The sequence below is a fragment of the Macrotis lagotis genome, chromosome 5 (assembly GCF_037893015.1).
Source record: "Macrotis lagotis isolate mMagLag1 chromosome 5, bilby.v1.9.chrom.fasta, whole genome shotgun sequence".
Classification (NCBI taxonomy): Eukaryota; Metazoa; Chordata; class Mammalia; order Peramelemorphia; family Peramelidae; genus Macrotis; species Macrotis lagotis.
In genome coordinates, this window is record NC_133662.1 from 81959784 (window position 1) to 81984911 (window position 25128).

General features: G+C 35.9%; 1 protein-coding gene across 2 annotated transcripts; it reads right to left on the reverse strand.

The window, feature by feature from the left end:
* Positions 1–1742: 1742 nt before the first annotated feature.
* Positions 1743–24424, reverse strand: SRSF12 (serine and arginine rich splicing factor 12). 2 transcript variants are annotated; one of them, XM_074187134.1, is made up of 7 exons: positions 24233–24394; positions 19874–19980; positions 18479–18580; positions 18170–18308; positions 8756–13533; positions 3202–3322; positions 1743–2345 (listed from the first exon to the last, which is right to left on the reverse strand). In XM_074187134.1, the coding sequence occupies exons 1-5, from the start codon at positions 24295–24297 to the stop codon at positions 13200–13202; spliced, it is 747 nt and encodes a 248-aa protein (XP_074043235.1). In that variant the 5' UTR covers positions 24298–24394; the 3' UTR covers positions 1743–2345; positions 3202–3322; positions 8756–13199. The 2 variants fall into 2 exon arrangements, with proteins under 2 accessions (XP_074043235.1, XP_074043236.1); XM_074187135.1 differs by lacking the exons at positions 1743–2345; positions 3202–3322 and having other exon boundaries at positions 11325–13533; positions 19874–20114; positions 24233–24424.
* Between the last annotated feature and the right edge of the window lie 704 nt (positions 24425–25128).

Sequence of the window (25128 nt, forward strand, 5' to 3'; positions counted from 1 at the left end):
ACATATATGCTAGTCTATAGTAAATGCTGGGAGATACCATCACAAAAAAGTCATTCCTCCAAAGGAATTACATTCAAATAGGGAGACAAGTATGTGTACATACATACATACATACATACATATATATGTGTATATAATTATATACATACAACATTAAATAAAATGAAAAGTAAATGCAAAGTAATGAAATAGAAAGTAGGTGAGGAGGAAAAGTACTAGCTGTTGGAGAGTGTCAGGAAAGAATTCATATGTTGAAGGTGCATCTTGTAGGAAATTTTATGAGGTAGGAATGAGGAACTACATTCTAGGTATGAATAAATGGCAAGTGGGAAAGTCACTGTGATGGAAATTGCAAGTGTTCTGCTTGAGGAGTAAAGAGGACAAGTTGGCTTAGTTTGCAGAATGTCGGATAGATAGAAGCCAGGTGATGAAGTTTTTAAAACTAAAAAGAACAGTTTACATTTTATCCTAGAGGCAAGAGGGAGTCACAAAAGTTGACTGAGTAGGAAAGTGATTAAACATTGCTTTAAGGAAAATTACTTCAACAGAAAGGACTGCTAAATGGTGCAATGGTTAGAGTGCTAGGCCTGGAGTCAGGAAAATGAGTTCAAATCCAGCCTTAGATTCTTAAGAGCTGGATGACCATGGGCAAATCACTTAACCCAGTTTGCTTCAGTTTCCTCATCTGTAAAGTGAGCTGGAGAAGGAAATGGCAAACTTTTAAAGTGTCTTTGTCAAGAAAGCCCCAAAATAGGATCATGTAGAGTTAGACATGATTGAAAATGATTCAGTGACAACAATAATGGTAAGACAGGTCAGAGTAGGAAGAAACTTGAAACAGGGAAACCAATTAGAAGGCTATTTTTCATCATTTAGGTATAAGGATTAGGGCACGTGAGAGCTATGAGAAGGGAAGAGATGTACAATGAGAAAGATTCTGGAGGTAGAAATGGCAAAATTTGGCAACTGATTGGTTATATAGGGTGAGGTTATAAAGCTAATGAGGTTATGAACTGGGAGACTAGAGAAATGGTGGTACTTTCAACAGAAGTAGGAAAATAAGGAAGAGAAGGAAGTTTGAGGGGTAGATAATAGAACTCTCTTTTAGACAGTGAGTTTGAGATGTCTCTGGAACATACATTTTGAAATGTTCAATAGGAAAGTAGACTGAAAAACTGGGTGGTTATATAGACCTGCCAGTCACAGGCAGAGATGATACATAGGAGCTAATGAGGTCACCAAGAGTGTAGAAAATGAAAGTCTAGGACAGAGCCTTGGGGAGCAAGGATACGTTATTTGTTCTAAGAGAGATAATGAAACAGAAAAGGAAACTAAGACAGACAGACAGGTAAGATAGAAGCAGTAGTGTTAACAAAAATCCAGAGAGGAAAGAATATCCAGGAGGAGAAGATGGTCAGTACTATCAAATCCAACAGATAGATCTCAAAGAATGAAGATCAAGAAAAAGACTTTTAAACAAATCATTGATTCCTTTAGAAAATGAAGTTTCAGATGAGTGATGGGGACTGAAGCCATACTGAAGAAAATTGAGGAGTGAAGCAGAGAAGTAGTGAAATAGACAGCTTTATCAAAGAGTTTGGCAGAGAAAGGTCCTCTTTGTTAAAAGTCACCAAAAGTCACCAGCATTACATTTGCTCTTGAAGATTTATTTAAAAATTCATTTTCTATTATTAGTCATTTGTATTAATAAATTTTATTAATTCAGACTATCTGCACAAATATAATTATAATATATATATTTTTAAGTTTAGTACTAAGCATCCATAAAAAAAATAGGATGGGAAGACTGATAGAAATATCTGACAGATTATTTATAAAGAGGACTTCCTCTAAAAATGGTCTTCTTTAGATGAGAACATATAAGGGGAAAGTTTGAATAGCTAATTTACCCAAAAGATTAAATAATTCATTGATAGGAAGAATACTCCATTTTAAAATGGAGAAACAGTGGGATAGAGAAATTTACTTTTTATGTAATCCATGAGAAAATGGAAGAGCAAACTACACAAACTGCTCACGGGCAGACTGCTATATAATCAAGCTACTAATACATTATTACCAATAGTCATCTAGTATATCCTTTTAAGTCCAAAGGATATTAATTATAACATAATCAAATTAAACAGTATTAAAGTGGCATAGTAGAAAGAACACTGGATTTGGTCTTGGGTTCAGATCCTTGTTTTCCTACTAAATATTTCTTTGACCTCAGGCATATCGCTTCACCTTTCTGGGCTTCAGTTTCCTTTTTTGTAAAATAAGGTAGTTGAACTAGATGATCTTGAATACCCTTTCCAGTCTTTTTTCCTTGTGTTCCAAGATACCTACAGGAACCAGATTCGAGAGGATATAAATGAAAATAAGCCTTGGTGCCCTCTAGTGGGGTTTTCAACTTACAAATGGAACTTTCACATCAATTGAGTGCATCCATTAGCAATGGAACCTCTGTCATTGTACTTAAATGGTATTATGTAGAGTAGTGTAGTCAGTACATTCTGGCCTCACTTTCCCAGAGCCAGGCCTGCTACATCTGCCTCTCCTTCTTCACAGCAAGTTACCAATAACTACCCAGAAGTTTCATTGCATCACTCAATATTAGCTTTTACAAAGAGGAATGTAAAGATATAAACCAGAACAAAAGTACAAATATAAACCTCACATGCATGTCCCCATATAACCTTGGTCTCTGAGGAGAGTAGACTCAGCAGTTTCAGCATAACCCTAGTTCCATCATCAAATGTAGATTCCCCATCTGGATGAGTCTTTAGCTACTGCTGGGCTGGACCCAAAGGTCACCCCCTTGCTCTTTGGGACATAGTGAAAAAATCCAATGCTGAGGTTCTGAGATGCTCATTGTCCCAACCCTTTCAAACTCCCTAGCTCAGAGTCTTTCTGCATCTTTACTGATGAAGAAACAAATTTATAGCCTAAAGACTGACTCCTCTTTTCCCACAGGGCTACACATCCGTCTCGGGGGGGGGGGGGGGGAGGTTGAGGTGAAGGGGAGCTTCCAAGGTCTCTCTTATTTACATAATTCTCTCTCACTATGTTTTCTTAGCAAAGGAATCCAACCACACACAAGAGGAGGGGAATGGCTTTGGATTTGGAGCTTTTGGATTTGGATTTGAATTTTCCATTAACACATGATTAGAAGACTGGAATGAATTAGAGAATATCTACCTATGTCCCAACATCTCTTCGAGGCATCCATTAGATGTCAGCCTGACTCTCCTGGAAGCAGGCTTCTAAATCTCTTCTATATGAGGAGACTTTGTCAGAGGGATTCTTCTTATGCACCTCTCTGTATTATAGAAGAAATGGCTTTGGACTAAAAATCATGAGTCCTGGGTTCTAGTCCCAGTTCTAGCTACCTGCAAGATCTAGAGTCAATCATTTACTCACTCTAGTTTTAAACTTTCCTCTTCTATGAAACAAATGATTTAAATGATCTTTCAGACCCCTTCCAGCTATTAAATACTCTAATTGGAAATAACTCAAACCCTTATATCCCTCCACACTTTTAATCCCCATTGAGTTATAAAACAAACATGGTATAGTACACATTCAGCCTAGTCACCAACATCTACATCTACTGAGTCAAGAACAATTGATGTAAAAAACTGATTCTGGTGCAGTATTCAGCAAAGAAATAAATTATGTCCATTTAAGCAGGAAAAGACTAAATTTGTGAAGCTGGAGAAAGTATGAAAAAAAAAACCCTATACTCTGTTGTAGGAGTAAGCCTATCAAAAATCTTTGTATTAAGATTTTTCTAAATCTAAGCATTCTTCTGCTTTCAGAGAGAAATGTCCAACCTAGCAGAATTTCCTCACACCTTTGGATATTTCTCTGATAAATCATTTAGAAGTCACAATTTATTCTTGAACAAAAAGTATTTCCCAGTCATGATTGAATAGCTAACAGTTAATTTGTTTCACCAAGCAGGATAGTAATCACTTAACTTTTGGAATACTTTTAGAGAATCATTTTCCTAATTCTATTCTCCCACTTTGACCATTCCTTTCAAGAGTTCTCCTGTCCAAGATGAAGCTAAGACATAGTTCCATTTACTGAAGTAGTTAAGGAATCTTTCCCTGATCAAGACTTATAGAAACACCAATGGTGTTTAGATAAAAAGTACCATAGTTAACACAAATTCATTTTTCAGAATCAAACTTTGTTTTTAACTTAAAGCTAGGTCTTTAGACCAGGTAATTTTAAAATGCTTTTTTTAATTATTTCAAAAAGAATGTGGGGGAGGGGGAAGTGAAAGGCTTTGCTTCACCAAAGGACTGAAATAGGTTTTCTGGTTAACCCTGACTCATAACCAGAAAACTCAATAGGCCATAACATTTCACTAAACATTCCAGTTTTTAAAATGTTTAGTGTTAAATGCAATTATAAAAACTGCTTTTGACAGATTGCACTGAGATAGCTGCTGTTATTTAGAAAATCCCTAAATTAGGGTGAATGATTTATTAGCACTGATGTGTGGTAAATCCTGAATTGTCATGATATAGTGGATAAGAGCTGGCCTTGAAGCCATAAAGACATTTAAGCACTCCCACTGACACATACTGGCTGTGTGACCCTGAGCAAAGCATTTAACTGAGTTTAGGCAACTTTTTAAGGCTTTTAGTTACAGAGAAGGTACAGACTTAAATTGGTATAGGGAGTTTCTTCATCTGGGAAGTCCCTACATTAATGAAATCAGAGGTCTAACTGTGAAATGTGAGTTTTTCAGATGTTAACTCATAGCAATCATAGTATGATACTAATAAGTTAATTGTTTTTAAAACAATTTTTATTTCAAGTATTTGTGACTAACAAAACTAACACAAATCTTGAAAGGATTTGCTTAAAGGAATAGACAACAGACTAATTACAAATATTCCTTATTTTTAATGGGTAAAAAAATTTAATATTTTAACTATTTTCAAATAAATTAATATGAACAAAAATACTTTTTTGTTTTTTTAATTTTCTGATGGAAAGTAGAAGGCAGTAATATTGTAATAGTAATAAAAAAATACAATTATATGATGTTTTAATTAGCTGAATATTACTGCTTGAGGAAAAGTAGGTCTAATTAGAAATTTTAAATCTACATTGAGGCATGTAGAAATTTAAAGGGACTTCTGTTTTCAAGTATATTAGAGATTGATAAAAAAAATTTTTAAATCATTCTCATCTTTATCACTTTACAATGTATACCTTTCTCCCTTCCCACCCTCCCATACAAGTTAATCATTACTTTTATTTAGAAGGCAACCAAGTAATGATAAGGGTAATTTTCTTTTTTTTGTTTCAGAATGGAATGAAGAGAAGACAAGTGGGGTGGCTAGGTGGCGCAGTGGATCACTGGCCCTTGGAGTCAGGAGTACCTGGGTTCAAATCTGGCCTCAGACACTTAATAATCATCTAGCTGTGTGGCCTTGGGCAAGCCACTTAACCCCATTTGCCTTGCAAAAAAAAAAAGTTTAAATAGGGGGACTAAAAATTTTGTTTGAATATGAGAGACTGGGGAGGTGAAACTAAAAGCTGTAAGCAATATTGTACAAGGAAAAGAAGGCCTATCAAGTTACATGCAATGGGAAAAAAAGTGAAAAGTGGAGAGAATTTCCTATGCTAAAAAAAATTTGGTTGCTGTTAGCCAGAGTGAGTAGTTGGGAAAGTAAGACCTTTTATCTAGAAGTGTTTATATAGGAGACATTTGTTAAAGCAGGCATTTGTAACCATTTCAAGAATGTTGCCAAATTTATAGTAGTAAAGAAAAATTTAAGTTTCAAAATAAAGGTCAAATTAAAAGGTAGGTGGTGTAATGAATAGTATTAAAGTTGGAGTCAACAAGACTTGAGTTTGAATCAGTCCTTAAACACTAGCTGTGCCACCCTGGGCAAGTCAACCTCCCAAGACATCAGTTTACTCATTTGTAAAATGTGGACAATAGCACCTACCTCACAGGGTTGTTGTGAGGATCAAAGATAATACATGTAAAGCTCTTTGCAAACCTTCCAAGTAATGAATAAATGCATTCTATTTTTTAACAGATCTGTATTTGAAGTTATGGATTTAAGCAATGCTGTTCCATTTTAATTACTGAAGCTCCACTAAGACTAAAATAATTATTTGTGGAATTAAGATGCTCTTTTAATTGGTCAAAACACACAAGGGCAGGTAAGATGTCAATAAAAGCCTTAAAAAATTGCAATTATGTTTAATTCCTGAAAAGCAACTAACTCAGTATCAAAACATTCTTTACATTTATCATTACATTTATTTTGTTGGAATTAATGTGATACTTCAAAAATTTTTGGAGACTTTTCTTAAGTCTCCAAAATTGAGTTTTTTGAGGGGGAAGTGGGAAATGTGGATTATATAATGTATCTTAATACTAAATATTTTTAGCCATAATACAAATGAAAATTGCAAAATTCAATAAAGAGAAGTTAAAACATTATATAATTGCATCACATCTAGAATGTTGACTTAAAATACTTCTTAAAAACATCTATCTGTTTTTTAAACAACTGTGACTAGAAGAGTTTAGACAGTTATGTCAGCTTTTAAGTCATTAATATTTTTTTCTGCATGTTCTACTCAGCACTCATTAAAAAAATGATTTTAAAAATCAACTTCATTTCCCAATGTATGTCTCCCCAAAGAATAATTCCAAAGAGAGGAAGAAAAAAAAAAAACCAATTCAATAAATTGAAAAAAGTCTACCATGTTGGGACTATTCTATGCCCAAGGTCCCTCACCTCATCAAATTAGAGAAATGTTTTTCATAGTTCTTTGAGGCCAAACTTGGGAATTATAATTTTGTAACTTGCCATCTCAGTGTTCTGCTACTATTGTTTGCAATTACAATGTTGTAGTCAAGTATATTATTTTCCTAGTTCTTTCTTTCCCCTGCATTAGTTTCCCATGGTTCTCTGTGTTTATCATATTGTTTCTTACAATGAAGTAATATTCCATTACCCTGAATCACATATTGTTTATAGTCATTTGCCATTGGGTTGACACCTATTTTGTATCCAGTTCTTTGCTGTAGAAAAAAGTGTTGCAATAGATGTTGAGACATTTATGAAGCCTCCCTTTTTTGGAACTATGAGTCAAAGAGTATGGAGTTGTTTCTTTTTTTAAGGTTTTTTTTTTTTTTGCAAGGCAATGGGGTTAAGTGGCTTGCCCAAGGCCACACAGCTAGGTAATTATTAAGTGTCTGAGGCCGCATCTGAACTCAGGTATTCCTGACTCCAGGACCTATCCACTCTATCCACTGTGTCACTGTGTCACCTAGCTGCCCCAAGTGTGTAGTTTTTAAAAATCTTTCTTTGAATTCCCATTTTTTTTCAGAATGGTTGGACCAATTCACAGGGTCACATTAGTGAATTAGTCAGCACTTAAATTTTTTTTGAGTCCTTGCCCTTCCCCTCAGACCACCCGCCTTCCACCCAAACTTACTGTCAAAGCCCCTTGCCTCTTTTCTCCTGGTTGGATATTGACTCTTCCCATTTCTATCCCTGACAGAGGGAATCCATAATCTTTACTCCAACCCATCCCTTCTGAGGTCTCCTCTTGTGGAAAACAGATTGATAATACCCTGAGCATCTTAGCTTTTCCATTCACCTCACAGCTGAACTACCCTGTATGTGTTATCTTCCTCAAATAGAGTGAGTTCCTTGAGAGCAGGTGCTCTTTTAATTCTATCTCTTAGCAATTAATGTAGTACATCCCTTCTTTTCCGCACTTAATGACTTTTTTCATTCATCCAAAAAGGAAATACTCTACAAAACAACAGATCATATTCTGTTTACAAGGCCTAGAAGAGCATCCAAATTCCCCTTTTAATTGCCATTTTATATAAATGACCTTCATTTCCTAATATGTTCCTCACCCACCCAGAGAAGCACTCCTTATAACAAAGAATAAAAATGGGGGTAGGAAATTCAGCAAAATTAACATCTGGACAAATTCTGACAGTGCATGCTGTCCATGTGTCTGAACCATATGTCTGAATGCAGTTCACAAGTTCTACAAAGAAAGGAAAGGGCATTCGCTTATTCTTCAATACTATGTTGGTCAATTTACCAAATTGCTTTAAGTGCTTTGCTTTAAAATGATCATATTGTTTAAACAGTTAAGCTTGGGATGATAAATTATGTATGCGAGATAACACAAACATAAACACAAAAATTCACTAATACTATTTTCACATAATTTGACCTAATGCAATAATTGTTATAAACACAACACTCAATTGCCTATGAAAGCAATGTTTAAAATATTGAGTGATTAAGTATTAACATTTTATCCATGTAACTATTTCCAAAAGGCACATAATGCTTAAATGTACAAAAATTCATAATAGTCCAAAAGAATACTTACCCCTCCATGCCTATTATATTTTATGAGACCATAGCATTATATAAAATATCACTGAAATTATATTTTTTTCTGGGACTAAGTACTACAGCATTATTGATGGGGCATTCTTTCTTGAAGAGAATTGGTGCTGAATTTCACTCTCAGTTGTCTTTCAAAGTATTAAGCCGAAATTATCCTGGTACAGAACAGTAAAAATTACCCTTTATGAGATAGCAAATAAACATAACAGTTTCAATTCACATTCCAAATTATTAGGCTCACAAATTTAACATATATTTTTTATACAGAACTAGACATTTTAGAAATTATAGGCATGTCCTATGAAATAGATGATATTCATAGTTACCTATCTTTATAAATTCAGGTAACCCTTTTTCTGAACCAGAATCCGAACACCCTGTTACATGGTTTCCTTAAAACAATACTGTTGGTCTAGATATTGTGTGTAATTTTCTCTTGTCATCTTTCATATGTTAAAAGTGAAGAGATGTAAAGAGGTGATGCAGTGGAAAAAAAGCATCCAACCAGAGCAGAATACAAATGTTGTCTGAGATTACTAGCTTTGTGACCCTATATAAGTTACTTAACCTTTGTCTACCTCATCCATAAAATAGCATCCACCTCCCAGGGCCATTGTGAAGTCAACTAAGGTATTTGTAAAGTGTTTTGTAAACCTTACTACTTAAATACTAGCTGCTTATGCTACATAAATACTAGCTGCTATTCTTCAGATAAAAAGAAACTAATACAATAACTAATATGTTAACTAAATGTATTCTAACCCCATTTTAGGTTAATCAATTGCATATTTTTAGAAATATATTTTTATATATTCCTAATGCAAGCACTGTTAATATGACAACCAACACAAAAGGATTGAAATATTTGTGGATTGTCAAAATTTTTCAAAACATTGTTTTATTAGTAATTATGAATTCAATTTGCCATTCATGTTTCTCTTACTATTGTGATCTTTTAAAATACTAAACATATTAAAATCTTACAAAAACCTAGTCATATTTTGGTGGTAGAATCATCAGTCATCATCATCTCTCCCAAACCAGTAGTAGTTTAAAGGTAATGCTATCTTAAGTTTCTTTGCAAGGAGGGAATAAATATGGCAAAGGGGAGAATATAGCTCATTTATTTTTTTATTTTCCATTAAAAAGGCATTAAGTATTTATCTTGTTTTGGGATGTTACATAGTTTAGCTGAAAAAAGTATTTGAAGTACTGTATTTTTAATTGTTTCTTGTTACCCAATTAATGTCCTTTACTGTTTTGGGATTCAGATAAAGATTCCCCAAATAAACATGTTAGCCTAATAAAGTTATAGTCTAGGTTCCCATACAAAATTGCATAAAGTATTCCCTTACCTTTGCAAAATAAACAATGTTTACTCCTTAAGTAGACATGTAGAAAAATAAGACAGCTGACAGCAGCTCTTTGTGATGCTTTTGTTACTTGGCACTCTCAAAAAAAGTTAACTGAATCATGTTCCAAGATCTTTAAATATAGTAGGTAAAGCTATTATAGTAGATTTTAGGGAAAGGGAAGGGAAGGAAAATTGTCACTGAAGTTGAAAATCTGGAAATAAAATTTGCCAGACACTGCTAAGTACTAACACTATAAGGAGAATTTACATATAAATTTTTACATATAAATTCTCATTATAGTGTTAGTACTTAGCAGTGCTTGGCAAATAAAACACACAATGTTTACTGATTTGAATATGGTACCTTATAGAACTTTTTAATGTGTTACTAATTTACAGCAGTTACCACATAAAAAAATTAACTTTATAGAAAGATTTGTCTAAAGTGAAAAGCAATTAAAATTATCTTTTATTTAAAAAGTAGTCCCTGACTAGGGCACTATGAAAATAATTGCTTTGTAGTAACAGGAAAGCCTAGAATAGTTACCAACTATCCATAAGATAACTCTCCAAGAGACTAAACACACCTCTTAATCTTTTTTTTCCTTTAGGTTTTTTACAAGGTAGTGGGGTTAAGTGGCTTGCCCAAGGCCACACAGCTAAGTAATTAAGTGTCTGAGGCTGCATTTGAACTCAGGTACTCCTGACTCCAGGGCTGGTGCTCTATCCACTGTGCCACCTAGTGCCCCCCCCACACCCCTCAATCTTTTAAGGTCATCAAACCCATTAAAATAAACGGCTTCTCACAATTTGTAGCCAGTTAACATTAACTTTTCCCTTTTCTTCCTCTTTTTCCTTTTCTTTGTTCTATTCTTGTCTAACCAGGATAAATCTTTTCCTAGAAAAGCAAATGCTTTTACTGGCTTACCCATTATAAAAACTGAATCAAAGGTTTGTTACCAATAGGATAGAAGTAGGAAAAACTGCTTTAGGTTACTGTTTACTCAGAGATAACTATAAGGATAAAATTGTAACTATTTGGTATATATTTAAAAACTAAGATTTTAGAATTATGATACTATTCAAATTCTTAAGGTATTTAAGCTAGCACCAGTTTTTAATCCTCTTTCATTGCTATTAAAAACTTTGGCCATATAAGAATTCAGGACCCATTGGAAAAGACTCTGGAAAATATTGAAGGCAAAAAAGGGAGATAATAGAAGATAGATGGATAATGTCATGGTTAGGCAGATTCAGGAGATAGTAGAGAACAGAAGAGCCTGGGGTCATGGAGAGTTGGACATGATTGGATTTCTGAATAACAAGAAGCTACTGATCAAATATTTGGTGTATTATGCCTTAAATAATAAATACATATTGCTACAATCACTAGATCATTCTAATTCAGACAGAATTCATGAAATCAATGTTTGTCCATTACTTACAATTTTTGTAAAGCTCATAGTTCCTGAAAATACACAAAGCTCTAAGAAAAAAGGAACTTTATTCAAAATGAAATGAACAGATGAATACTATTTGCTAAAAAAAAATGTAATTTATTAAAAAGGATCTTTTTCATAAAGCATAGACTGGCATACTAGGCAAAAAAATACTTTGTTCGCAAAGGTCCAAGAATGCAATTTAACATAGCACACAAGCAGAGCTATATAAATACAACATTATGGTACTGTACTTGATAGAATTTAAGCTCCTTGGGGACAGGGTCTGTTTCATTTTTGTTTTTGTATCCCGAGTGCCTGGTACATCGTAGGCACTTGATAAATGCTTGCTGATATTTAAAAATAAATTATCATAAATAATAATACTACCAAGAAAGCTTCTCCAAAATGTAAACTAAAAATACTTTTTAGAAAAGCCCTTGATTTTATTAACTGCAAAAGCGAAGAATGTAAACAAAGCAAACTGTTGGAAAAATGGGGATAGCACAATATTTTCAAAATACCTTTTTTTTTGTAAAGGCCAATTTTTACATTTTTAAAATTTAACATACACAACCTAATGTATGTTAGGCAGCATGGCAACATGGATAGAGCCACTTGATTAAACAAAGATTGGAGACACAGGTCCCATCTCGGCATGGTTACAGACAAGTTGCCTTAGTGTCTCAGGACCCAAGCAGTTTTCTCAGACCCCAAGTAACAGAGCCAAGTGCTGATCTTTATTAATGGTTTTCTTAATAGAAGTTTCATATGCCAATGAAATGACAGATCTGATCCCTCCTGAAATACAAAGTTGTTATTTCAAATTATTCTAGAACTGAATTATTGTTTTAATGCCATTTAAACTACATTATCCTACCAATATATATCCAATTTTCTTTGATAAGGTTATCTTGGAGTTCAGGAAAATATACTTCCTTTTGAATTCTTGGTCTTGTTGTGAATACTGCTAACAAGGATAGCAAAAACTACCTCATACTTTGTAACATGGAAAGATGTTCACCAGAATTGGTGTAAGATTAAAACACTGAAGTAGAAACATAACAATAATGAAACACATGATCTGGTCTATCTTATCAAACTGAAAATTTTGAGTATGGCCCTAGTTACCTGCTATTGCAAGCCTGACTTGGCTAAATTTAGAGACACTGATCTCCAAAAGATTGACCACCAGGCTACAAAACTTTAGGGCCATGGTCTCTAAAGAATAGTGTTATCAAGGTTTCAAGTATTACAATCTGCATCAATGAAATGTGAACCCACATCATTTAAGTAACAGCTCTGTGAAGTTTTTAAGTAAGTTATGCAAAAGCATTTTGGAAAGATAAAAGTGCTATGCCAATATGTAGCATTATTTAAGATAATAATATTAGAATATGAAATGAGTTTTATAAATTATTTCAATTTCACTTATTTCTTTTTAAAAGTACTCACTACACATGTGAAAGTATTGTTTGAAAAGCTAGGCACATTGAAATGGAAAGGAAAAGAACTGGTTTGTATGTAACATTATGAAACTGATAACAATAAAAGCTAGCATTTATGTAGTGCTTTAAAGTTTGCAAAGCACTTTTTATCCTCACCACAACCAGGGGGAGGTAGGTACTATTATTATCATCCCCATTTTACAGATGAAGAAACTGAGGCAGACAGAGGTTAAGTGACTTGCCCAGAGTCACATAGCTAAATACTTGTGTGAGGCCACATTTTTAACTCAGGTCTTCCTGACTAGAGTCAGGGAAGTTTCATTTAGCACAAAACTAAACATAACATTATTTATAGTATCTGCAGTGATGCTCAGGCCAAACCTAATAATCCAAAGCAAGATATATTTTACTACTTGTACATACCCAAAATAATATTGGCCCACATTACAGCTATGAAGAATTTTATTTAACAAAGGTTCTGTCTCATAACGAAAGTCTAAGTATGTAATAGAGATCTTCTGATGTCATTTCACCAATTGTTTTTATGATGATAGCTCCGAGACTGTGCTTTAGTTTCAGAATTAGTGTGTCTTTGGGGAGATTTTGATGGGGATCTTGCTAGTGAATCAAAATGTCTTCCATCTGATCTTGATTTTGCCCCTGAGGTGGTCTGCCTCTGAGGTGAACTTGATTGTGATTTTCCCACAGATGTGGTCCTTTTTTGTAAGGACTCAGATCTTGACCGCCGTCTAGAACTAGAATTTCTTCTAGGGGATCTTGATTTTCTTCCTGAGGTAGAATGCCTTGTTAATGAGTTAGATCGAGATTTAGATCGGCTATAAGAAAGTCCCCTACGACGAGACCTGCAAATATCCAAAATATTAGAGTACATATTTTACAAGAAAAAATAATCAGGCTATGAAACAATATTTTCAAGGTCTCATAATAATTCTCTAGGTATTAAGACCTCTGAAAGGCAGAATGGCAATTTATATTTTCTGAGATGATAAAGGGCTATAACATAAGCAATAACCAAAAAAATTTCTATCTGTGACAGAATACAGATATTAATAAGATTAAGTTATGGCATGAGATATTTAAATTAAGTTAATCCTGACAATAGGATTTAATAAAACAAAGAATAGAATCCTTTTTTTTATCTTTAGAGGATTTTAAAGATAAGACGTTCTTTAGTACAGAACAATTTAGATGTAGTCAAGCCCAATGGCAAATGAATGGAATCTCTTAACTCTTATGATTTGACAAAAATTTGGGACAGTTTATTCTCTGTAATCATGTGCTATGCTTAATTTCCACTACAGGGGAAAACTATTATTATTGAAGTCAATGCTACAATTATTGTTAGCAAAATTAAATATGAATTGCTACTTATTCTTTAACTGCTTCTCTCTCTTTTGTGATAGCTTAGTTTGACATTTTTTAATTAAGTAAGTTCCAACACTTGAGAAAAGATTTCTGGATACAAAATTCATCAAGCATGCATTTTTTATCAAGTCTTCTTCAGTAAGATAAAAGAGTGCAGAGTGCTGCATGGCCCAAACAATGGCTCATATCCCAGAGTATTTATGTTTTAATTCATTTTATAAGGAAAACAAACTATCCAAAGCTTTTATCAATTCTGACATACAACAAACAGTATTCCAAACAGGCACATCTCCATTAAATTACTAAGTGCTATTTTAAACAGAAGTATATTCATAGTACACTGAAATACCAGAGATAATTCCCTGGAAGATAAAGCCATCAATCATACCAGAAGCAAGCATATTTAATATTAGTGTTTCCTCTTTTGTTTTTCAGGTCTTTAGCAAATATTCAGTGCTACAAAACAAGCTCTGTTTATGTATACAGTGATGAAATTGAAAACACATGTAGGCTATTATTTAAAAGAGGCTAATGGAAAAACTTTCTTCACACAAGGATACTCTATGAATCAAGGTAGGTCATACTCTCTTGGTTTCATTAAATTCTTTGTTTTAAAACAAGGCAAGAAAGTAATGCAAATGGCCATACTATATACATTAGTTGTGCTCTCTCTAATCAGATCATAGATCTCTGCTAATATCAAGTTATGGTCATAGCCTGGTGATGCTTCCTTCTTTGTTTTTATAGCATATAAACTCAATGAGAAAGTACTGTTAACTTTAAATATTCTTGGGTGAAGGTGGGGGTGGGGGATGGAATGGTAGTCTTCAAAAAGAAAACAACTCATTCCTTATTTCACCCAAAATAGAGACAGAAAATGAAAGTGCTATCATACTTGAAGATACTTCTTGTTCAACATAATAGCAGCTAATATTCATATAGCATTTTTAAGAGTTGCATGGTGCTTTACAAATATTATCTTATTTGATCCTCACAGCAACCCTGAGAAGTATGTGGTATTTATTAGCCACATTTTACAGATTTATTGAGGCAAACAGAGGTTAAGTGACTTGTCCAGGGTCACATGGCTAATAAGAGTCTGAGGACAGAATGAACTCAGGTCTTTGTGATGCCAAGTCCAGCACTCTATGCACTGCTCCATCTGGCTTTACTCAAGGGGTTCGAAAACAAATAAGAATGCTACTTACTGACAGAAGAATGTAACACAGAATTCTACATACAAATGGAAAAATAACAAAAGTAATATTCAAAGTAGTTACTGTGAATAGTAAGACAGATGAATAATCACCATTAAGGATAATATTTTATCAAAAACAAATTCCTTGGTAGCAAAATACTGCTAAGTCATTGTCAATCCTTCCCTAATACTAACAACAATGACTGGCATTATATAGCATAAGGCTTGCGAACCCTTTACAAAAATTATTTCATTTTTATCCTTACAATAGCCTGGCAGACAGGCACTATCATCTTGAAATGAGATATTTGTAAAGCACTTGGCAAGCAGCAGGTACTTAATGTTTAATCCCTTTCTCCCCTTCCATGGTTTACAAATAATGAAACTGAGGCAGATAGCAGTTAAGTGACTTGCCCAGTATCCGAGGCCAAATTTGAACTCAGATCATCCCCTGGTTCTGGGTTAGGTCAGTGCTCTATTATGCAACCTAGCATTAAGTCTGTCTTTCATAACACCAAACTATATCTGAGATCTTTTTATTTTCTAGTACTTTAATTCTTTGAATAGAATAACTGCACATTAATTTTTAGCTTGTTACCTTTCACAGTAACTTTGTGTAATACTTAAGGTTTTTAAGAAAAATTTCAGAGTTAGAAGGATCTAAGTGACTACTTTCCAGGTATGCTATATACCAGCTATATTTTTTTGGATACAAGGTCACTGAGATCCTTCTAACTCTGAAATTCTTGATTCTGTTAAAATCATTAGAGATCAATATAATCTGAAAAATGTTATTATTTTTCAATATGTCTAGACAGTTATCCTTTTCAACTTACAGCATTTGAAATCCTTGTCTGTAAGATTCAGTTCAAGTGCCAACTCCTCCAGGAGGCCTTTCTTGATTGTTACAGCTATTAGTGCCATCCCTCCTATTTCCCAAATACTTTGCATTTATCCTTTGTGTTCTGATTTATATTTATGGTCTCTTCAGTTGGAACTTAAGTTTTCTCACGATTTCCCCCCTTTATTATCCTCACTAATCTTCAATCTATCCAAATTTGCTGGCTCCTTCTCCATCTTTACACTATATAATATTCTCAACTTGAACCTATCACTGCCTATACCAGTTATTCTCTATGTCTCCTCTCTTTGATGGCTAAATTCTTTGAGAAGATCATCCTGCATCACAATGCCTCTAATATGATTCTAAACCCTCTGCAAACTGACTTCTAACATCTTCATTAGGCTGAAACTGCTCTCTCCAAAGTCATCAATGATCTCTTAACTGCCAAATCTAATAGCCTCTTTTCAAGCTCCAACACTATTAATCATTCCCTTCTTCAGATTTCTGCAATACTTCTCTTCTGTTTTTCTGTTCCTTCTCAGTCTCTTTGTTCTTCTCTTGCAAAGTATCAATCAAAATGTTCCCAAATCATGTTAAAATGTAATTGGGAAATATCTGTCAAATAAATACAATAAAATATCAATAATGTTAATTGTGGTTTTCTAAGTTAATAAATGGTCAGTAGGAAGTTCTTATGTATTATTCAATAGCATCATTTCTAGTTGAGTTTGACAACACTACTATAAGGTAATGCCCACTAACCTTGTGGATCTATCTTGGGTTGTTCTCTTTTCTTCTTCCTCTATATTATGTCTCTTGGTGATCTCATTATCTCCCAAGTTTTCAATTATCATCTCTATGAAGATGATTCTCAGTTCTACATTTTCAGCCCTAAAACTCTCCTGAGCTCTAGTATCACATCACTAAGTGCCTACTGTACCTCTCAAACTGGATGTCCCATTATCTTTCCCCTAAATCTTCTGCCTTCTTCCCAACTTACTTTAACTCATTCTTGACTCCTCTATTATTCCATAATCTGTTACCAAGTCTTGTCATTTTTACTTTCACATCTCTTCCACATTTTCCTTTTCTCCACTCACACAGCAATCACCCTGATGCAGGCTCTTATCACTGGACACTTAAGACCTCACTAATACCTTTTCAGTGACTCTTCTTTTCTCAAGTCTTTCTCCACTCCAATTCATCCTCCATTAAGCTGTCAAAATGATCTATCTTCCTTTAAATTGCAGGTATGACCATGACACTTCCCTCTAACTCAATAAACTACACTGGCTTCTATTACCTCTAGGATCAAATATAGGATCCTTTGTTTGCATTTAAAAATGCTTCAAAACCTGGTTCCTTTCTATGTTTCTAGTCTTCTTATACTTTAGTCCCTTCTTTATACATTATGGCCCAGGTTGTCTTATTCTTCTCACCAGAAACTCCCTATCTCAATTGCCTTTCACTGCTTGACCTCTATGGCTGGAGTGCCTTCCCTTTTGTCTCCCTGCTTCTTCTGAGACTCAGCTTAAATCCCATTTTCTGAAAGAGGATTTCCTAGTCCCTCTCCACACCTCTTCTAACTATTTTAAAAGGTTCATAATAAATCTCTCTCTTTTTTTAAGGATTTTGCAAGGCAAATGGGGTTAAGTGGCTTGCCCAAGGCCACACAGCTAAGTAATTATTAAGTGTCTGAGACAGGATTTGAAACCAGGTACTCCTGACTCCAGGGCCAGTGCTTTATCCATTGCGCCACCTAGCCACCCCCATAATAAATCTCTTGACTAAAACAAGTTAACAAATGTTTGCCAAGCACTCAAAATGTATATGTCATTCAAAAGCCAAGATAATTTGTGCATATTTTTGCACAAATTTATCAAATTTATCAGTTTGACTTATCTTTTAAAGCAACTTTATTAATAAATCTAAAGAATGACTAATGCAGCATGCCTTCAAAATTTTTATGTATTTCATTTATATATATATTTATATATATTTATATCTAAAAGACCCTGCTCCACCCTCATACCAAGATGGTACCTTCTACTACTATTTACACCTTACATACTCTTTAAGGCTATCAGATCGTCTCCTGCTTCTTCCCCATGAAGAACTTCTACTTCGAGTCCTTCTGCTGTGGCTTCTTGATCTTCTATGTTCACTTGGAGAACAAGGGTGGCGTTCTTTTGATTTCATTTGTCCTGGTGCTAGAATTTGAAGAGCATTACTGTAAAATAATTCAAAACTATAAAGCTTCACTAATAGTTATATAACTTCTCTAATTAATAATTTTAAAATAATTTTAAGCAAAAAAATCTATTATTCCTGAAACTATAATTTTGCATAGCAAGTAAACTATATGTTCATCTACACTTACTTTTGCGATCACCTTGTGCAAACTGTATTTCAATTTGACGACCACATACCCACTTTCTATTGAGGTTATAAAGAGCATCTTCTGCATCACGAACATCTTCAAATATGACTAGCTGTTAAGGACACTTTGAACATCAAAGTATACAATGAAATAATTTGAAAAGTAATTTTCACATGCCAAATGAAAAGGAAATACCAAGTAAAATATTAAGCTTTATTACTTTAGGAGAATATAATCAGCCAAATATTATTTATGTCTTTACCATAGAAATTGCAAGATCCTGTGATTTTCAAGACAATGTGAACAGGAAGATAAGAAATCATCTTTTGACTGTAATGGAATAATGTTTGCATTTCCCTTAAAAAAAAAATCAATATAGTTTCAGTGTGTATGGTCAACTAGAAATATATGTATGCTACATGGGAAAATATATACTTTAAGACTCATTAGGCTTTTTATAAAAAAAAAATGTGATGGACCATGTTCTGAAATTAAAATCATAAAAGGCTTTTTGATTATGGATTTAAGGAGTAATTACTTTCTATAATAACAACATTTTCACACAAAGCAGGCAAAAATATATTTTGTATGGAAATTAATTTGATCTAATGAAAGTAGTAATGTCTGCCCTTGTGGCCTATCACTTTATATATGCTTTTATATCTTAATATACAAGAAACATAAAAGGAACACACAGCCTAAATTATCATGAAGAAAACTAACAGTAAATTCCCTTTTCTATTTATACTATGCAATACTGATCCATTTAATTATAATGAAATGTAGAAAAATTACCAAATAAGTAAATTTTAGGAAACCATTGACTGATTTAATCAAATATCAGAGAGCAGGAAAAGCTGAAGAAAGATGATACAAAAAAGAGACTTTGGCAATTACCTCAATGTCACTTGATCTTGAACCTTGACCTTTACTCTTTAGGGCTTGCAAGATGGACTTTATAAGAGCTGCAGAACCAACCAAATCAGACTTGGCTTTGAATCTGGAATTCTGAGTAAATGTAGGAAAGCCGAAGCCTCAACTTGGTGCTGGCTTTGTCTTTTGCTTGATAAAGACTTCCCCTCTTCCAGTTTTCTTTTTATCTGTTTCCACCCTCCCTCTTTATTCCTCGACGCTTGAACTTTAAGGTGTCTTTTGGCTTGCCTGCTTGGTTTATGCTTGGACTCTATCTAACAGGTTGATTCAAACTTTGGGGTGCTTGCCAGCTACTGTGGACTGCTTTAGATTTTCTGAGACAAAGAAATAAATACATTTAGTTAGGACATATTAATATTGTCAAATATTCCCCTGAATACATAGATGTCTATGTGTAGACATAACACATATGTTTACACACAGACACATGTACCAATACACACACAGAGTGAAATAAAGGATATTGTACGTAAGCAAATCCTCTTGGGCGGCGAGTGTAGAAGTCAAGTGGAATGTATACGTCTACTATAGGCCCATATCGACCAAATTCACGTCGCAAGTCCTCAGGCCTGAAGTGTTTCAGAAATAAGGCAAAGAAATAGGAATATAACTGTGTTACAGCAGTTTGCTTACAGATATCCAGTTGTAACACTTGTAGTGATCCTTCTAGAACAAGAGTCCTTAACCTGGGGTCCACGGAACCCTGTGGATAGATTTCAGGAGGTATTTGAACTTAGATGGGAGAAAAAAATTACATCTTTATTTCCACTAATTTCTATTTGAAATTTAGTATTTCCTTTAATTATGAAAACAGACAACAAAACAATAATAGTAGTACCTGTGACTGTCAATTTACAGAGGTCATAAAATATTTCACATCACAAAGTTGTTGCCATTTTCTTAAAATATCTTTATGCTGATTATTACTTCAAAATTTTTGTAGTTCCTAGACCCACAGTTAGATTGCATGAAATTTCAGTCTTCCTGTATAGAGGTCACATTTATAATAGGTTTCCTCTGTAATCTGACATACTTTATTTTATGCATTTTAAAACATATTCTAAAAATGGCACAAAGACTTTGTCAATCTGCCAAAAGGGTCCATGATACAAAAAAGGTTAGGAACCTCTGTTTTAGAAGGAAAGCACACTTTCTGAATCATCTATATATTAAAATGTTCTTCCCATCATGCAAAGGATAATTAACTAGCCAATTATTCATAAGAGGTCAATACTGTCATTATTTAATACTGTCATTCATATCATTTGCCTATAATAAACTGTTACTGCTACATAGCAGATACTGCACTAAGTGTTGAAATTACAAGTACATGAATGAATCAATCCCTCCCCAAAAATTTAAGTTCTAATGAGGAAGGCAACAAGTACATATAGAGAATAGATGCAAAAACAATAAATACAAGATAATACAAGATCATTTGAGAGAGAGAGAGAGAGAGAGAGAGCGCACCAGCAGTTGGGAGAGAATCAGGAAAGGATTCTTGTAGAAGGTAGTTCATAAGGTGCATGAAAGAAGAGAAGGAATTCTGTGGCAGAGGTGAGAAAAGGGCAAGCTTAGGTAAACCAGGAGTGGATGAATGGCGTGTGAAAAAGATATTTAGATGAGAGATGGAATGATGTGTGTGAGGGACAGACAGAGAGGCAGCCAGTTTGGGTACATTACAGAGTGAACAAGGAAGAAAAGAGGAGATTAAGTGAGTCAGGTGAGTGCCAGGTTGTGAAGGAGTTTAAATGCTAAATAGAGACATTTATAGTCTGTCCTAGAAGTAACTGAAAATTATTGGAATTGTCTAAGTAGGGAGTGATATGGTCAATCTTTCCTTAAGGAAAATTACTTTGACAGCAGTGTTTGAAATGGAGTACACAGAGGAGATCTGAAGCAGAGAGCCCAATTACAAAGTTGTAATAATTTAGCCAAGAGTATATGAAGGTGTAAAGTAAGAGATATTATAGAAGTAGGAAAAGCAAGATTTTGCAACCAGTTGGATATATGTAGTGAAAACGAGTGAGGAATCAAAGATAATGTTGAGGTTATTAATCTGAAAGACTGGAAATATGGTAGTGCTTTTAAAGAAGCTGGGAAATTTGGGCAAAGAAGGGGACGTGAAGTACTGAGTCCTATTTGGAACATGTTGAATTTAAAATGCCCAGTATAAAATATTGAATAGACATCTGATGATAATGAAATGATACAGGAATGACAAAGGTAGACAGGGTAGAGACTCAAGACTAGATAAATAGTCCTCTAAATCAGGTACAGAGATGATAAACGCATGAGAGTAGTATAGACAAAAATGTCTAGGACAAAACCCTGGGAAACACAGAGGAGTGATATAGATGATGAGCTAGCAAAAGAGACTGAACAAAGTCAGAGGATTGGGAGAAAAGTAGTACAACAAAAACCTAAATTGAGGAGAGCATACAGCCACTATTCGGTCATTTACATCAAATGCAATAGATAGGTTGAGAAGGATGACAGTTGGCAATTAAGAAATGATTGGAAAGAACAGTTTCAGTTGAGTGATTAGGGCAGAAGTAAAATTGCAAAGGACTGAGAAGTGGATGCAAGAAATATAAAATTTTTTCTAGGGATTTGAGAAAGAAAGGAGATATAGGACAATAGCTTGATGGGATAATAGATTTCAATAAAGTTTTTTTTTAAGTTGGGGAGACATAGGCATATATGTAGGCAGTAGAAAAAAGTGATAAAGAGGTTAAAGATTTCAGAAATAAAGAGGATGCCTGAAATTCTAGAATTGCTCGTTTTTAGATATCAAGTATTACACTCAATTCATAAAATGAAAGAGGTTTTCTTAAAGGTTATAAAATTGAGGATCTTAAGATATATGACTATATTGCATACTTATCTACATAATAAAACAAAAAATATCCTTCTCTGATCATCAAATGTTTTAGCCCATTTAATGCCTTTGTACTACAGTGTGACCTTGTGTGGATGGATGGAGAAGTAATAGTAAGTCCTTTATGAAGGAGTTGGATTTTAAGGAATGCATTTAGTCAAGATGGCAGTTAGAAATGAAATCTAGGTGAGTATAATGTAGGGTAAGTATAAACAAAGGTGAGAATAAAACACAAACTGTATTCTGAATAGTGAAGATGCTGTTGACTGGTTTAGAAGGTGCTTGCTGGGAAACTGTGAGAAATAAGATAGATAGATAGGCGTGCTTAATTGTGATGGTTAACATCTATAAACAAATGAATCCTAAATAGGGTCATAAAAGACAGCAACAATTTAACTATAGTTAATATTTATCTAGAATGTTACAGTTTGCAAAGTGTTTTTCAAGGCACAGTATGAAAAATGGCCAGGAGAAGCAAAACTAGAAACAGAGATTAGACACCATATCAGTTTTTTGTAATATTTGAAGTGAAGGTTTGGGCAAGGGAGGAAAAGATGAAAATTGGAGACTTTTCTGCAGGGGCAATAAGGGTCTAGAGCTTGTGAAACTGGAGGAACTGACAGGAAATGGAATGGGGGGAAATTTTAAGAATAAAGAGGCTAAATTCAGTTTTGAACATGCTTCAATGTCTTTATTATTATTATTATTTATTAGATTGAGAGCTCCTTGAAAGCAGAGATTATATTTTGCTTTTCCTTTGTACTCCAGTGCTTAGAATAGTTGCCTGGCACATTCCAGATGCTTAATATTTATTGACTGTACTTAGTAGGAATTCCAAGATCTACAGGTCAGAGGACAGGGTTTGGGGGCACAGCTGAATCCTTGAGATCTGAATTCATTAAATGGGGGAACACACAAAGAACCAGTAAACTGAGTATAGAATCTAAGGGAACACCCAGGTAAGGAAGGGTAGTGTAAGGAATGAGATATGAAAGTATATTGTATAAAGAAGGCCACAGGAAGACCTTTGTAATGGTGGAGAATGGGAGAAGGGAAAGTACTTAACACTCAACAGAGAAGGGGGGGACAATTAGTGAGGTAAAAAGAAAACCAGGAAAGCATGTCACCAAGTAGTCATGGAAAGAAAATTTTAAGTAGGCGATCAACAAGTTCAAATACGATCAGGCTGTGCATCCTCTTATATTATCTCCTGACTTCAAGGAAAGTAGAAAATTTATAAGGTATGCTAATCCACCGAGCTTGGGCTCAAAAAGTGAACAAATCTATCATTTTATTCCTATAACTTAGTAAACAAATAAAATTAAAAAAAGAAATTTCAACTATCTCCCCTCTCTGCAAATCATCCCAAAGAACAAAAAGACAAAAACTCAACTTTTGTGCTTCCGACCTTATCGGACAAAACCCAGAAGGAACTGCGGGGAATGGCTGCAATCCCGGACCAGGAACCAAGTTATCATTCCTGACTCGTATCAAATTAAGAGTTTTATAAAGGAAGGAAATGCCCGTATTCTAATCCAAATTGATTCTTTGTCTTGTGGAAATTAAAATTATGAGCTCAGTGGAGTGGAAGCCCTGGGTAAGCAAAGACTACCCCATTCCGATTCCTCGTCTCCGAGGCTTCCAGCGTCTGCATTTTCCGTCCCGGGGCACGGGGCCCTCCCTCACACCCCGGCTCTGACCGCACTGTCCGGCACGGACAGGTGCCAAGGAGGGTGTGGGCGTCGCGGCCCTCAAGCCTCGGCCTGCCGCTGGCGTCTCGGGGCCCCCGGCCCGGCTGCGGGCGCCTGGGTCACCCCCGGGTCCCCTCCGCCCAGCAGGCCCGGGGTGGGGGCGAGCCGGGCAGGTGGGGGCGGGGCGCGCCCGGCCCGGCGGGGCCACGAAGCCTCGGGGCGGCCCGGGTTGGGGCCGCCCCCACTCACCTGGTGGCATCCGCCACGTTCCGCACGAACAGGGAGGTGTTGGGGGGCCTGGTGTAGCGAGACATGGCGCCCGGCGTCCTTCCCGGCTGACCCACGGACCCCAGGCCGCTCCGACGGCTCCACCTGCTCGACCTGCGCCGGGGCGGGGGAGGGGCGGCGGCGGCGGCGGCGGCGGCGGCGGCTCGGGAGCTCGGAGCCCGGGGCGGGGGAGGGGCGCGGCCGGAACGAGCGGCGCGGTGCGCGCGCGCCCCTGCGAGACGTCGGCCGGGGGGGCGGGGCGAGCGTCGGCCTGCGGGCGCGCGGCCGCGAGACGGCGGCGGGGGGGCGGGCTGTCTGCGGGAGCGGGAGCGGGGGCGGGGCACCGTAAACAAAGCCTGGCTTTTCCGCGCTTGGGCCTCCCGCGGGGTGAAGGGCTTCAGTGACCCCCCCCTTGCGTGACCCCCCCCTTGCGTGACCCCCGGGAAATCCCGCTGGACCAGCCACTGTGCAAACTCCTAGAAAGCAGACTGCGTGTTATGGGGTGGGGGGTGAGCAAACGGCTTTTGGGGAGAGCGAGGAGGAAATCGGGGTGCGAGGTCCAAATGTTATCAAGAAAATCATTCCAATGGGTGAGAAAAGAAAGCGGCCTTGTCTTCCAGGTTTGGGCAATATTGGGGGAAATAAAGGGATGTGGAATTCAGATTCTGATTTTGGAAGAATTGTTTTAGATGAGGTCTGGGGACTTTGGAGAATTTTAAGACTTCTCCACACTCCTTGACTATAGCTTGGGACTCGGTCAGGATGTTTTTAAGAAAATTAGCCCGATGAGCGGGCGGTGAAGTAGGCTTCCTTTCTTTTGGTTCCTTGGGAGACTTCTGACAGGACTGGGGGAAAGACTGTCATCATCATCATCATCA

Bases quoted from the DNA above. Each gene is read 5' to 3' on its own strand.
- SRSF12 (XM_074187134.1), bottom strand. From the start codon at position 24,297: ATGTCTCGCTACACCAGGCCCCCCAACACCTCCCTGTTCGTGCGGAAC. The intron at 18,581-19,873 runs ATCCTTTATTTC...AGCTAGTCATAT, and splicing joins AGGATTTGCTTACGTACAAT to TTGAAGATGTTCGTGATGCA. The intron at 13,534-18,169 runs GTATGTAAGGTG...GGATATTTGCAG, and splicing joins CGATCTGATAGCCTTAAAGA to GTCTCGTCGTAGGGGACTTT.